At 37.2% G+C, this 13,459-nt stretch overlaps 1 protein-coding gene across 4 annotated transcripts in view; it reads left to right on the forward strand.

Moving 5' to 3' along the window:
- ZFP2 (ZFP2 zinc finger protein) overlaps positions 1-12,185 on the forward strand; it is a 31,672-nt gene extending 19,487 nt beyond the window's left edge. For all 4 annotated transcript variants that reach the window (XM_063085619.1, XM_063085618.1, XM_063085617.1 and 1 more), the window contains one exon: positions 9,127-12,185. In XM_063085619.1, coding sequence (XP_062941689.1) covers positions 9,127-10,598 — 1,472 coding nt within the window. In that variant the 3' untranslated portion in view covers positions 10,599-12,185. The remainder of the gene's footprint in view (positions 1-9,126) is intronic.
- The last annotated feature ends 1,274 nt before the right edge of the window (positions 12,186-13,459 follow it).

The following is a 13,459-nucleotide window of genomic DNA, read 5'->3' on the forward strand; positions in this document are numbered from 1 at the left end:
CTCCCCACCCTCCAAGTAATGTATCATTTTTCTCTGGCTCCTTTCAAGATTTTTTTCCTTTAGTTTTCAGAATATGATTGTGATGTGTCTGGGCATGGGTTTCTTTGGGTTGATCCTGTTTGGGTTCTGCTAATCCTCCTAAACCTGCATGTTTATGTCTTTTGTCAAATATGATAAGTTTTTAGCCATTATTTCTTCAAATATGTTTTCAGCACCGAGCATTTTCTCTTTTCCTGGGAATCTGGGTAGACTAATATTAGACCTTCTGGTATTTTTTCATAGATCCCTGAGGCCCTCTTCATCTTTCTCTTTCAATCTTTTTTCTCTCTCTTGTTCAGATTGGATGATTTCTTCCTCTCTATCTTCAAGTTTTCTAATTCTGTCCTCTGTTATCTCCCTTCTGCTATTGAACATATCTAGCCAGTTTTCTTATTTTGTCTATAAGTACTTGTATATAAGTATAAGTATAGAATATTGTATATTTTTCAGTTATAAAATTTCCATTTTTTTATGTCTTCATTTTGTTTGCTGAGATTTTATTTCCATTTATTTCAAGTGTCTTCACCCTTGCTTGTTGGAGTAAGTAAGGTAACTTCTTTAAAGTCTTTGCCAGATAATTCCACTGTGTAATGACATCTTGCTTAGCATCTGTTGGTTATCTTTTCCCATCAAAGTTGAGAATTTTCTGGTTCTTTGTATTCTCAATGATTCTGAGTGGTATTGTGGACATTTTGAATACTATATTATGAGACTCCAGATGTTCTTTAAATCCTACAGAAAATGTTGATTTTGTTTGTTTGTTTGTTTTAGCAGGCAGTCAAACTGGTTGAATTCATACCATGAAGTCCAGCCAGCTTTCTGCAGGTTATGGTTTCAATGTCTGTGTAGTTGTCAAAGACTTTACTTTGTTACTCAGATCTTTCTCACATGTGTGTCACCCTGTGGTCAGTGTGGAATTTGGGCAGTGGTTCCTTCTGTTCTCAAAGTCTGTGTATGCTGTTTAAGGTCAGATTCATGCATGCATACCTCACAAGTCAGCCCAGGAGTTCATCAACTGACCTTTCAGGGTCTCTTTGCCAAGTTCCTCCCTCTGTATCTCCTCAGTACTTTTAGGTTCCTTGCAGCTCCCCTTTTCGGTCCTCTGGCCACTTGCAGGGCTATAGGTGCCCCACTCTGCTTGACTTCCACTGACTGCCCACATCCAGAGCCAAGCAGCAGGAGGGCAAAGAAGATAGGGCTTCTCATCACCCTCTTGGGATCACAAATTCTTTGATTGGGAGTAAAGTCCCCTCCGCTCATGGTTTTGGGTTTCTGTAGCTCCCACTGCCACTGTTGTTTTAGCCACCAGATGATTGCTTTAAGTTCTGGAATGCAATAGAATGAAGAAAAGAAAAAGAAAATTGGGCAATTTCCCCTACCCTGTCTAAGCATTAGAAATACTTTTTCTGCTCCTTGAGCCAGACCTAGAGAGCTTTTCCTGGAGAAGTTCTCTTGCTTTCTCCTGCCTGTGTGCCTATTTTCAGGTTGCTGTCTGAGTCTAGTACAGAGGATACCTGAGGAAAACAAAAAAGGTAAATTCATCACTGGTTCAGTGGTACTTTGGATTTTGGCCTTCTTTCCCAATTCATCTGCTACTGTTTACTTTTCAGAGTCCCCAAATAATGGCTTCATGCTTTCTATTCAGGTTTTCAATGGCAGAGACAGGGTGGAATGAGATTACCCCATCTTATCTGCAACATGATCCTCCACTTTGGTTTTAAGTTGATCTTCTTTGTCTAACTTATTAAGGTGGAAACTTAGGTCATAGATTATGGGCCATGCTATTTTCTGTAAAAAAGCACTTCTTTGGCTGCATCATACAAAACATTTTCTCATTTCCATTGTGATTCTTCTTAGACCCCTTGGAATTTAGTAATGCACTGCTTAATTTCTCAACACTTGGGGTTTTCCCAAATAGTCAAAACATAATTCTTCAGGCGTTTTTTTCTCTAGTGTAACAATTTTTGTGTATGTGTGTGTGCAGTATAATACACATAACATAAAATTAACCATTTTAGTCATTTTTAATGTGCAATTTGGAGGCATTTAAGTACATTCACATTGTTGTGCAACCACCACCACCATCCATCTCCAGAACTTTTTCATCTTCCTAAATTTAAACTCTGTAGCCATTAAACACTAATACCCCATACACCACCCCTTACCCCCAGCCCCTGGCAACTATCATTTACTTTCTGTCTCTGTGAAATTGCTGGATCAAATGGTAATTCTATGTTTAATTTTTTGGGGAACTGCCACACTGTTTTCCAGAGTAGCTGTGCCATTTTACATTCCCACCAGCAAAGGTCCCAATTTCTCAACATCCTCCCCAACACTTGTTATTTTCTGTTCTAATATCAGTCACTCTAATGGGTGTGAGGTGATAATCTCATTGCAGTTTAGATTTGCATTTCCCTAATGATTAGTGATGTTAAGCATCTTTTCGTATGCTTGTTGGCCATCTGTATATCTTTTGCAGAGAAATATCTGTTCAAGTCCTTTGCCAATTTTTTTTTTTTTTTTTGTGACCAGTAAGGGGATCATAACCCTTGGCTTGGTGTCGCCCGCACTGCGCTCAGCCAGTGAGCACACCGGCCATCCCTATATAGGATCTGAACCTGTGGCCTTGGCGCTCCCAGCACTGCTGCGCTCCCAGCGCTGCACTCTCCTGAGTGAGCCACGGGGTCGGCCATGGCCCATTTTTTAATCAGACTGTTTGTTTTTTGTGTGTTGAATTCTTCATATATTCTGGATATTAATGCCTTATCAGATTTATGATTTGAAAACATTTTCTCCCATCACATGGGTTGGTTTTATACTTTGTTGATCATATCCTTTGACATCATTGCCAAATCCAATGTCCTGAAGCTTTTCTCCTGTTTTCTTCTAAGATTTACAGTTTTAGGGCCGGCCCCGTGGCCCACTTGGGAGAATGCAGCACTGGTAGCACCAAGGCTGCGGAGTCAGATACTATATAGGGATGGCCAGTGTGCTCACTGGCTGAGCGTGGTGCTGACCACACCGTGCCGAGGGTTGCGATCCCCTTACCAGTCCAAAAAAAAAAAAAAAAAAGACTTACAGTTTTAGCTTTAACGTTTAGGTTGTAACAGTTTTTAAACCATTTATGGCACTTGAATTGTTGTCTCATGAGGATTTTAAAGAAGTCACACATGAAATCACCTGTGGCAGTGGTTCTTTTCAGGGATAGTACTTTGGCAACACTGTTAATATCATCCATGTTTCTTGTTTGTTTTGATTTTGTGTCTCTTCTTTTGGTGTTATATAGTTTTCTAGAAAAGCTGCCATCTTATCCAGACTTTCAAATGTATTAGCATTGAATTGAGCAAAGAATTCTCTTAACTCTTTTACTTTGCTCTGTATCTGTACTTATTTTTACTTTCCCACTCCTACTTTTTTGAGCTTCCTTAATTTCATTTGGGGCTTATGTATTTTACTTTTTTCAGGTTTTTTACTCAGTTTTTATATTTTTAAAGTATTCATTTCTGCCTTTAACTTATCAATTCTTCACTAATGCTATCCTTAGATTTTTTTTTTTTATCTTCAGAATGATTTATTTATTTATTTTCATTTTTTTGATTGGACGATATGTTAGCTGTATCAAAATTCTTGTAGAATCTGTACTTGAATGTTTTTTAGTTTTCTTGAATTTTGGATTTTTAATTTCTTTACCTTGTTTCATATCCTGTATTTCTTGTTTTATACCCGTTATTTGAATTATAAAGGTTCATGACAGGAATGTTTTAATGATTGCTTCTAGCCTTATCTTTACTGACTTTAAAAAAATTTTTTTTGGTTTGGTATTATCTTTTTCATATTTAAGAACCTTTTACTTGCTTGTTTGCATTTATCTGGTATGTTCTTGCTTATCTTTTTACTTTCAACTTTTCTGAGGCCTATCTTTTTTTTTTTTTCTTGTTAGAAGTGTGCCATTTTTAAAATATAACATTTATTGCTTAGATAGTTTGATACAGAACAGCTTTCTTTTCATTCTGAATTTGGAAGTTCTATACAACTGAATACAAAGAGGAACAAAAAGTACCAAAACCAAACTTGTGATTTTCTGTTCATGTGGTATAAACCAGTTTTGTATATAATATGTAGCAGCAGTTTTTCATTTCCCTTTATAAAAAGATGAATTCTACACATTTATTATTGTTTCCTGTTTGATGCTGGGCTGAAATCACTAGGATCAACTTCCTTCTTGAAGAAAGAGAGGAAAGGAGAGAGATGAACAGAGGGTCAGAACATATGGTGAATCTTTCTGAAATTGACATCCGACTGTCATGAAGTTCCCTCAGGGCTGTTTGGGAAATAACCCTTTGGCGTTTTTTTGTTTTGTTTTAACAGCCAGGTGTTTCAAGTAGTGATTGAATCTCAGCATTGTGTCCATTGATCAAAGAGAAAAATAACAAAAGAGAAAAAACTTGCACCTCAAAAAACTTTTCAGAAGATCCAGATATATATATACATACATATATATATATATATACACATACATACATATATATATATGTATATTTTGTAAAGGCCATGAGACAAGAAGAAAGAGAATCAAACAAAATGTATAGAAATAAATTAGCTGGACATGCAAACTAAGCTATGATTCACCCAGAGTTTAAACAAATCACAAATTTCACAGTTTAATATCTGGGAGAGGGCAGAACAACAAACAAATAATACATTTCTCAACCTTACTAATAAAATGTAGCAAGAGCTTATTGACTACAAGGGCATAGATCAAGGCTAAATAAAGCTTTAAGTCAATAGTGATTACTGCAAGCTGCAGCCCTGGCTACCTCTGCCACTGGGAGCTGAAGACTGTTACATCTCACTTAGCATAGAGTTTAGTCATGGCTTCTCCCCACAATATTGTATGTTCGGTGTGGAGAGATGCAAAGAAAAACAAAACACAGGAAATCCTAAATAATAACAACAACAAAAATAACAGTACCAGTCATCATTAAAAAAAAAACAACAAAAAATTAAGGGATGTATGGGGCCAGCCCGTGGCTCACTCGGGAGAGTGCGGTGCTGATAACACCAAGGCCATGGGTTCGGATCCCATATAGGGATGGCCGGTTGCTCACTGGGTGAGCGTGGTGCTGACAACACCAAGTCAAGGGTTAAGATCCCCTTACCTGTCATCTTTAAAAAAAAAAAAAAAAAATTAAGGGATGTATGAACTTGTTTTAACTAGGTGGATTAAGGAATTATTGATTCTGATTTGCATTCATCTCTACAGTAAATAAAACCTCATTTTTAAACTGGTTCATACATCCCTAATACAGTTAAAAATCATATATACCTCAACCTTTTTCCTTTTATGTGCAAAGATATCACTTTTCACTATCAATATTTGTCTTCCTTTGACATCTTGGGAGGTTGGATTTTGGCCACCAGAAGTTGGTGAAGAAGTGGAGAAAAAGGGGTATGCATGTCTCTGCATGCACAAGTACAGGTAAAGGAGGAGTACATGGGCGCAGAGAGAGCAAGGAAGAGTAAGGGAGTAACTTCCCCATTCAAGAGTTTATTTTCAGGAATGGTTTGGGAGTACTTTCATATTGAAGAATGTGTTTTGTTTTTCTCTATACATGTCTAGAGTGCTGGCCATGTTGAATTCTTGAGGAACATAAATCTTTCCTCAGTCCTTTACAGACATTCGGCATCCTGTGTCCCTGGGAAGATCTCTTAGGCAAGTTTTTCTTAAAAAAAATTGTATTTAACTTTAAAATTAGGTCTCTAAATGCCATGAAGACATACTGAATCTTACAGTTAAGTTTCCTGTAGTACATAATGATGTTCAAACTTAAAATGATTAATATTTTCCAGAATAACAAATACTTTGTTGTTCTTTTTCTCATTTTTTCTGAAATATATATACAGAAGAATCTGTAAAATATATGTACTATTTAATAAAAATCTACATACTCTTCTAAGCCCTTTATAAATATTGACCACTTTTTATTCTTATATGAACACTATGAGAAGGATACATTTAACAGATGATGAAACTGGAGTACAGAGTGGTTAAGAAACCTGCCAAAGGTCACACAGCTAATAATGTGACAAGTTTGGGCCAGGAAATATGGCTCCAGAGTCCTTATCTTAATCACTAGGTCATACTGCTTTTCTTTATAGTTAATAATGATAAAGATTACTGAGGAATAAAGAAAGGAAACACCAAGCTGCCGGAACCCAGATCAAGAAACAGAGCATGCTAGCATCTTAGAAGTGCTTCGTGTACATCTCCTCATTCACTTCCTCTCACCTCTACCCAGGACATAATCACTATTCTGACTTTTGTGATCATTCAGTTTTCTTGATTTTCTTTATAGTATTATCACCTATAAATGAATCTCCAAACAATTTATTTAGTTTTAGTCTGTTTTAAAACTTTATCTAAATGGAGTCTTACTATTTATATTTTTCTATTCCTCTGCTTAAATATCCATTCATATTAATATGTGTAGCTTTAGTTTATTAATGCTCATTGTTGCCAGTGATTCTATTGTATAAATATTTGACAATTTAGTTACCTATTCTATTGTTAATGGACATTTAGGTTATTTCTAATTTTTTGCTATTATGTACAATGCTACTTTAAAAATGATGAATCCTGGTATATACCACTGCAAGGTAGATTTACCTAAGTATATATACCTATATATGCTAAGTATATATATTAGTAAATATACTTGCTAAATCAAAACCTCTGTGACTGTTCTAGTTTGTACTAAACTATTTTTCAAATACTTTAACCAAATGGCATTCCCACCAGCAGTAAGTGAAAGTTCCCATTGTTGCACATCTTCCCAAAATCTGAGGCTTTCAGTCTGAATTTGTGCATTTTGTTACTTAGGTGGATGTATTTGTTTTGTGTTGCTATAACAGAATACCTGAAACTGGGTAATTTATAAAGAACAGAGGTTTATTTGGCTTACAATTCTGGGACAGCTGCATCTGGTGCAGGCCTCAGGCTACTTCTACTCATGGCGAAAGTAGCAGGTAGCTGGTGGGTACACGCAGCTCACATGGTGAGAGGGAGCAAGAGAGAGCAGAGAGGGGAGGTGCCAGAGTCTTTTTAAACAACAAGCTCTTGGGGGAACTAGTAGAGTGAGAACTCACTCATTACTCCCCCCACCTAAGGAGAGCACTAATCCATTCATGAGGGATCCACCCCATCACACTGGGGATCAGATTTCCACATGAGTTGTGGCAGGGACAACATGTCCAAATTCTGTCAGTGGATGTGGTAATGGTATCTTATTATGATTTTAATCTGCCTTCCCTGGTTACTCTTGAGATTGGGCATCTTTGCTTATGTTTACAAACCATTCAGGTTTCCTTTTCTTAAGAGTTTATTAAAGTCTTTTGCCCATTGTTCTAGTGGATTAATTGTTTCCTACACATTGTTTTCCAAGTGTAGGTTCTAGTTCTTTGTGGGTCTTGTGTTGCAAATATCTTCTACCAATATGTTTTTTTAAGCTGTCTTTATGATGTCTTTTGATGATTGGAAGCATTAAATTTTCTTCCAATGTTTGTTCTCGTTTTTGGTTTTTATGCAGTTTTTTCCATCTTTCTCCTGATTTTATTACTTTTAAAATTGTATTCCCTGAACCTCCACATAGTTTTCAAATTTAGTATTTTCTGTGTATCATTTATCTCTGAATGGAGGCCGTTCTGTCCAGGCTTTGTATTCATCTGATAGTGTGAATGGATTCTCCTTTGCTCTTTACGTTGTTTACTGGGTAGCACTTTATATATTTCCAAAGAAATTGAATTGGATAGCTGGAAGTGAGCACAGTGAGGCAGGATGAGAGGTAGCTTCCAATTCCTGTGTTGCCTGCTGATGTTTTCATACTCATTGGATAGGTCCTCTCTTTGGGGTTACTTAGTGGTGTGTGTGTTTTGGAGGCTTTCCATGTCTTCTCTCATTTTATGTAAGCAGGTCAGGTTGGAACGAAGAGCCTGGTTAATGCATATCTCTTGCTTCACAGTAAATTTGTGCTCACAGGCCTTTGGTTTGTTGGTTCAGGGTTGATCTCTGCTCCATTGACTTTGATCAACAACTGTAAAGCTTATTCGCAGATTTCAGTTTCCTGTCCTCTACTGCTCATTGCCTCTAGGCCATTTTGTCTGGAATAAGAAAAAGGATCTGAGAAAATAAAGTCTGAGTGACTGCAGGGTCCTTCCTTCAGCCCCATCTCAAGCAGTTCAACAGATTCTCCCTTGCCTGCCCCTGCCACCAGTTCTCACCTTTAAAGAATGGATATTTAGAGATAGGTAGGGCCCATTAGGACTCACTTACCTCTGTGAGAAAATTATAGTCTGCTTAAAGTTTGACTGAAGAAAGCTTTTAGATTGTGTCATTTTCTCTTAAGAGTTTAAGTTTCATGTATGTTCTGGTATTTTATGCTCCACATGAGTATGTTTCTGAAGGGTACTTTACATACATTATTTTATTTCTTATCAGATTATTTTTATTCCTATTTTATATCTGTGAAAACTCAGACCCAGAGAGACAATTAACTAGTTAAGATGTTAAGAGCCAGGGTTTGAGCCCAAATTTATCTGACTTCAGGGTCAACAATCTTTTCACTGTGTCACACTGTTATTTTTATGAAGATTAATTTGGTGTGAAATTCTAGGCAGCCTTGTAGGATGCAAGAAACTGCTGGTAGGAATAGCAGGTACAATGTGGTAAGGCTTTCTTATCTGCCTCTCCCAATCCCAAATCTGTATATTTTCCCTTAGTTCCATCTTCATTATTTAGCCCAGTCCTGTGGTCGGGGATTTCACTGCCCATCCCTCCTGAACAGGCTCACTCTCTTTTCTGCTTACCCAATGTATCTGCCATCCCCTGCTTCTAGTTCCCATATTATATATGGACCAGTTCCCTGTTCTTTCCCTCCCTTCCAATTTCTCTACCTAATTATAGGATATCCTTGAAAGCTGTCAGATGTGCCCAGTAGTTATTCTAGTTTCATTCTCTCATTCCCAGCTTATACAGTTTTCAGTCTCCCAGCACAGAAACCAATGTGCATTTGAATTTTTTATTTTTTTCAGACTGGGAGACAAGACTTGAAACCAGAGAGTCAACTCCAAAGCCCAACAGTACTGAAGATTTATTTCATTGGGTAATAATGGAAAGGGAAGGTCTCTGGCATTCTACTTTAGGGAAAACCTGGGAACCTGATAATTGGCTAGAGGGGCAACAGAAAAACCAGAAAAGACCTCTGGGCCAAGTGGCAGTTACCCATAAGGAAACCCTCACTAAGAAAAGAGTATGTGAAGGTAATGAATTTGAAAGATATTCCTGTCAAGGTTCAGTCTTTGATACACAACAAAGCATTCCTATGGCAAAAAGGCCCCATAATTGGAGTTCACATGGAAAAGATGCCAAACAAAATTCTGAGTTAATGAAAACGCAAAGAATGTTTGTTAGAAAGAAAATCTATGAATGTAATGAATGCAGGAAAACCTTCAGTCAGAGTTCATCCCTTCTTAAGCACCAGAGGATTCATACTGGGGAGAAACCCTATAAGTGTAGTGTATGTGGGAAGCACTTCATTGAACGCTCCTCCCTTACAGTACATCAAAGAATTCATACTGGAGAGAAACCCTACAAATGTAATGAATGTGGGAAAGCCTTCAGTCAGAGCATGAACCTTACTGTTCATCAAAGAACTCATACTGGAGAGAAACCCTATCAGTGTAAAGAATGTGGAAAAGCCTTCCGTAAGAATTCATCCCTTATTCAACATGAAAGGATTCATACTGGAGAGAAACCCTACAGATGTAATGAATGTGGGAAAGCTTTTACCCAAAGCATGAATCTTACAGTGCATCAGAGAACTCATACAGGAGAAAAACCCTATGAATGTAATGAATGTGGAAAAGCTTTCAGTCAAAGCATGCATCTTATTGTACATCAGAGAAGTCATACTGGAGAAAAACCCTATGAGTGTAGTGAATGTGGTAAAGCCTTTAGCAAGAGCTCAACTCTTACCCTACATCAGCGAAATCACACTGGAGAAAAACCCTACAAATGTAACAAATGTGGGAAATCCTTTAGCCAAAGTACATATCTTATAGAACATCAGAGACTTCATTCTGGAGTAAAACCTTTTGAATGTAATCAATGTGGAAAAGCTTTCAGTAAGAATTCATCTCTTACTCAACATCGGAGAATTCATACTGGGGAGAAACCCTATGAGTGTATGGTATGTGGCAAACATTTCACTGGACGATCATCCCTTACTGTACATCAGGTTATTCACACTGGAGAGAAACCTTATGAGTGCAATGAATGTGGAAAGGCCTTCAGCCAGAGTGCGTACCTTATTGAGCATCAAAGAATTCATACTGGTGAGAAACCCTATGAATGTGATCAGTGTGGAAAAGCCTTCATTAAGAATTCATCCCTTATAGTGCATCAGAGAACTCATACAGGAGAGAAACCCTATCAGTGTAATGAATGTGGAAAAGCCTTCAGTCGGAGTACAAACCTCACACGACATCAAAGAACTCACACATGAGGAAAGTTTCACTGGCCACTTCATTATGATTAATCCTTCACTAATAATCAGATAAGTCATGTAATGTAGAAACCTAGTAAATGTAACAATTGTGAAGATCTTTTAGTTGAAGTACAGTAAGCCATATCAGATAATACAGATCACTGCAGAGAAACCATATAAAAGTGGAGAAATCTTCATTCAGAAGATAAAACTTACTTTATATCAGAAGGTGTAGGTAACTAATGTTATAAACAATAGAGATCCGTGCTGAAGATAAGTTCTGATATATCATAATGCAGATTCTCCTTTGGACAGCAGATACTTCACACTGGAGAGAAAGCATGAGTGTTTAACTGGACAGACCAAAGACCTGGTATATAAATCTAATCTGCCACTAACTGGGACAAATTACCTACTTTCATCATGTGATAGTTTCCTTATTTGGTAAATTAGGGATATTTTATTTAGAAGGTATGCAGGATGCCTGTTAGCTCTAAAATGCTACAAACCTACAAATATAATGAATGCTCGGAAATCCTTGATCTTTTACCATGTTGTATATGTTGTCTAGATGCTTCTGCTCCAGAGTCTGGTTTCCTTGGATGTTTTGAGTCAAAATTTTTTACCTCTACCAACTCCTATTACCTTTCCATTCCCCTCCCCCTTCTACATTCGTTTTCTCCCCTGAAATACAGGCTGGTTTCTATCAGGTGATAGAATAATTATATACATCTTAATGCAATAGCATGCTGTTTTGAGTTCTCATTAATAGTCATTAAAGTGTTATTAAATGAGCTGATTGTTTAGAAAACAGTATAACTTAAATATAGTCTTTAAGTACATAGGAACCAAATACATGTTGTTGTGTTGTGTTCTGACTATAGAAGTGGAAAAGAGAAAAGAAGGAAGGGCTGAACACTAATAGACATGTAAATTTGACATATTAACAAAATCTTTGCAACTCAAAAAATATTCAGGACAATCAGGGAAATTTTATAGATCTATAATTATGATAGTTAAGAAAGTTTCCTTTATTTCACATACCAAGTCCTAAATATGTGCTAGATATGATTAGAAAATCAAAATGAATAAGATATATTCTTTGTTTTCTAAGGGCTAAACTAAGAAAGTAGGTGTGATAGGAGAGGAAAAGAAGACATGAGGTAGAATCTAGAAAACGTGGTAACAGATTAATTGTGGCCACTTGAATGAGAAGGAAGAGTCTAGTATGACTTGAATTTCTAATTTGGGTGGATGGGGTGCCATAATTAAAAACACATGAAGTTGACCAATTTTGTGGGGCAATGATGACTTCAGTTTGGGGATATTTTCATGAGTCTGTGGGACAGCCATGTGAAGAGTCCCAATAGGCAGTAGAATAAGTAGAAGGTCATTGTTAAAGGGGAGTACTGTCATTGATGGGGTAGATGAAGGAAAGAGGAATCAGGAGAAGCTGAGAATAAACAGCCAAAAGACAAAAGAAAAAGAGAGAGAAAAATCAGAAGGTGGTGCCACAGAAGTAAAAGAATTTTAACATAGGGATAATAGTTAATATTGATAGATACTATGGAGGATAAAGCAAAATAAAGATAGAAATATCTGTCCTTTGGTTTTGGGTCTCTATTTTATTTATTTATCTACTTATCTATCTATTTATTTATTTATATTGGGACACAGGTGATTGTATTGGGTATCAATTTAAAACATGTTTTAAAACCTAAATTTTAGTGTATTGAAGAGTTAAAGTCTGTAAGACTTAGCTTTACTGACATGGGAGAGACTTACAAAGATAACTAGGGGGAGACTGAGGTTGAGAGGTTATATCTATTAGAAGAGCTTTTGGCTACAAATACTAGAAAGGCCAGTCGACAATGACTTAAGCAAAGTTTTCTCACATAATAATCCTGGAGGTGGGGATATTGGTTCACAGACAAAAATAATTCAGTGTCTTGAGTTTCATGGGATTTCATCATGGTCACATGATGGTGGCCAAAGCATCAGATAACATACTGCATTCAAGGAAGGAAGAAAGGGGATGGGTAGACCTAACAACATTAGTGCCTTTTATCAGAAAAGGTTTTCCCAGAAGCCCCTGAGCAGACTCCTGTTTACATCCCACTGACCACAACTGTGTTGCATGACCACTCCTAGCAGCAAGCAAGTCTGAGAAAAGTATTTAGCCCTTCCAGCCTCTGTAGTGGAGGTAGGCAAAGAAAAGGGGGTTTGAGAATAGCGTTATTTAACCAACAATCTGATGGGGCTTGTTTGTGTGACTGAGCATGTTTGTAACTGAAAAGAAGAGGTGTGGGAGAGGCTGAAAGTGTGGGAAGGAGGAGATGGATGGCCCAAAGTGGAAAAATAAGATTTGGAGCACAGGTGTAAGCTGTAGGAATCTTTTTTAACAGGAGGAAGGAAACTCCACTGGGAGAGGCAGGAATCAAGAAATGATGGGTACAGAAGATGTTTGTGGGTTGCAATGGAGGAAGTGCTGTGAACTCTCATCGTTTGGACCTTAGGCAATCCAGTCTCTCTGGGCTATGTGACTTCTAAGGGTTAATAATTTACCAATCTTGAGTCATTTTATCTTTCCTAGGCTTTAATACCTTTCTTTTCTTGCTCTCCCCCTTGTCTTGTGCTTTCCCTTTTGAGCCTTTATATTGCTATCTTTCTTATTTTTGTCTATTTTCACCCACCTCCTCTCTGCCTCATTATTTCTCCATTTCTATCTCTTAAGATCAGGTGGGGAACAAGAAAAAAAAAATGTTAAAGGAAAGGGAGACTGGGTATAAGGAATATTATTAAATATCTAAGTTTCTTAGGATACAGTTAGTTCAGTGTTTCATTCTGCCTCCTTCTTTGCCTGTTCTAATTCTAAAAGT

Source organism: Cynocephalus volans, chromosome 2 (assembly GCF_027409185.1).
Source record: "Cynocephalus volans isolate mCynVol1 chromosome 2, mCynVol1.pri, whole genome shotgun sequence".
Lineage (NCBI taxonomy): Eukaryota > Metazoa > Chordata > Mammalia > Dermoptera > Cynocephalidae > Cynocephalus > Cynocephalus volans.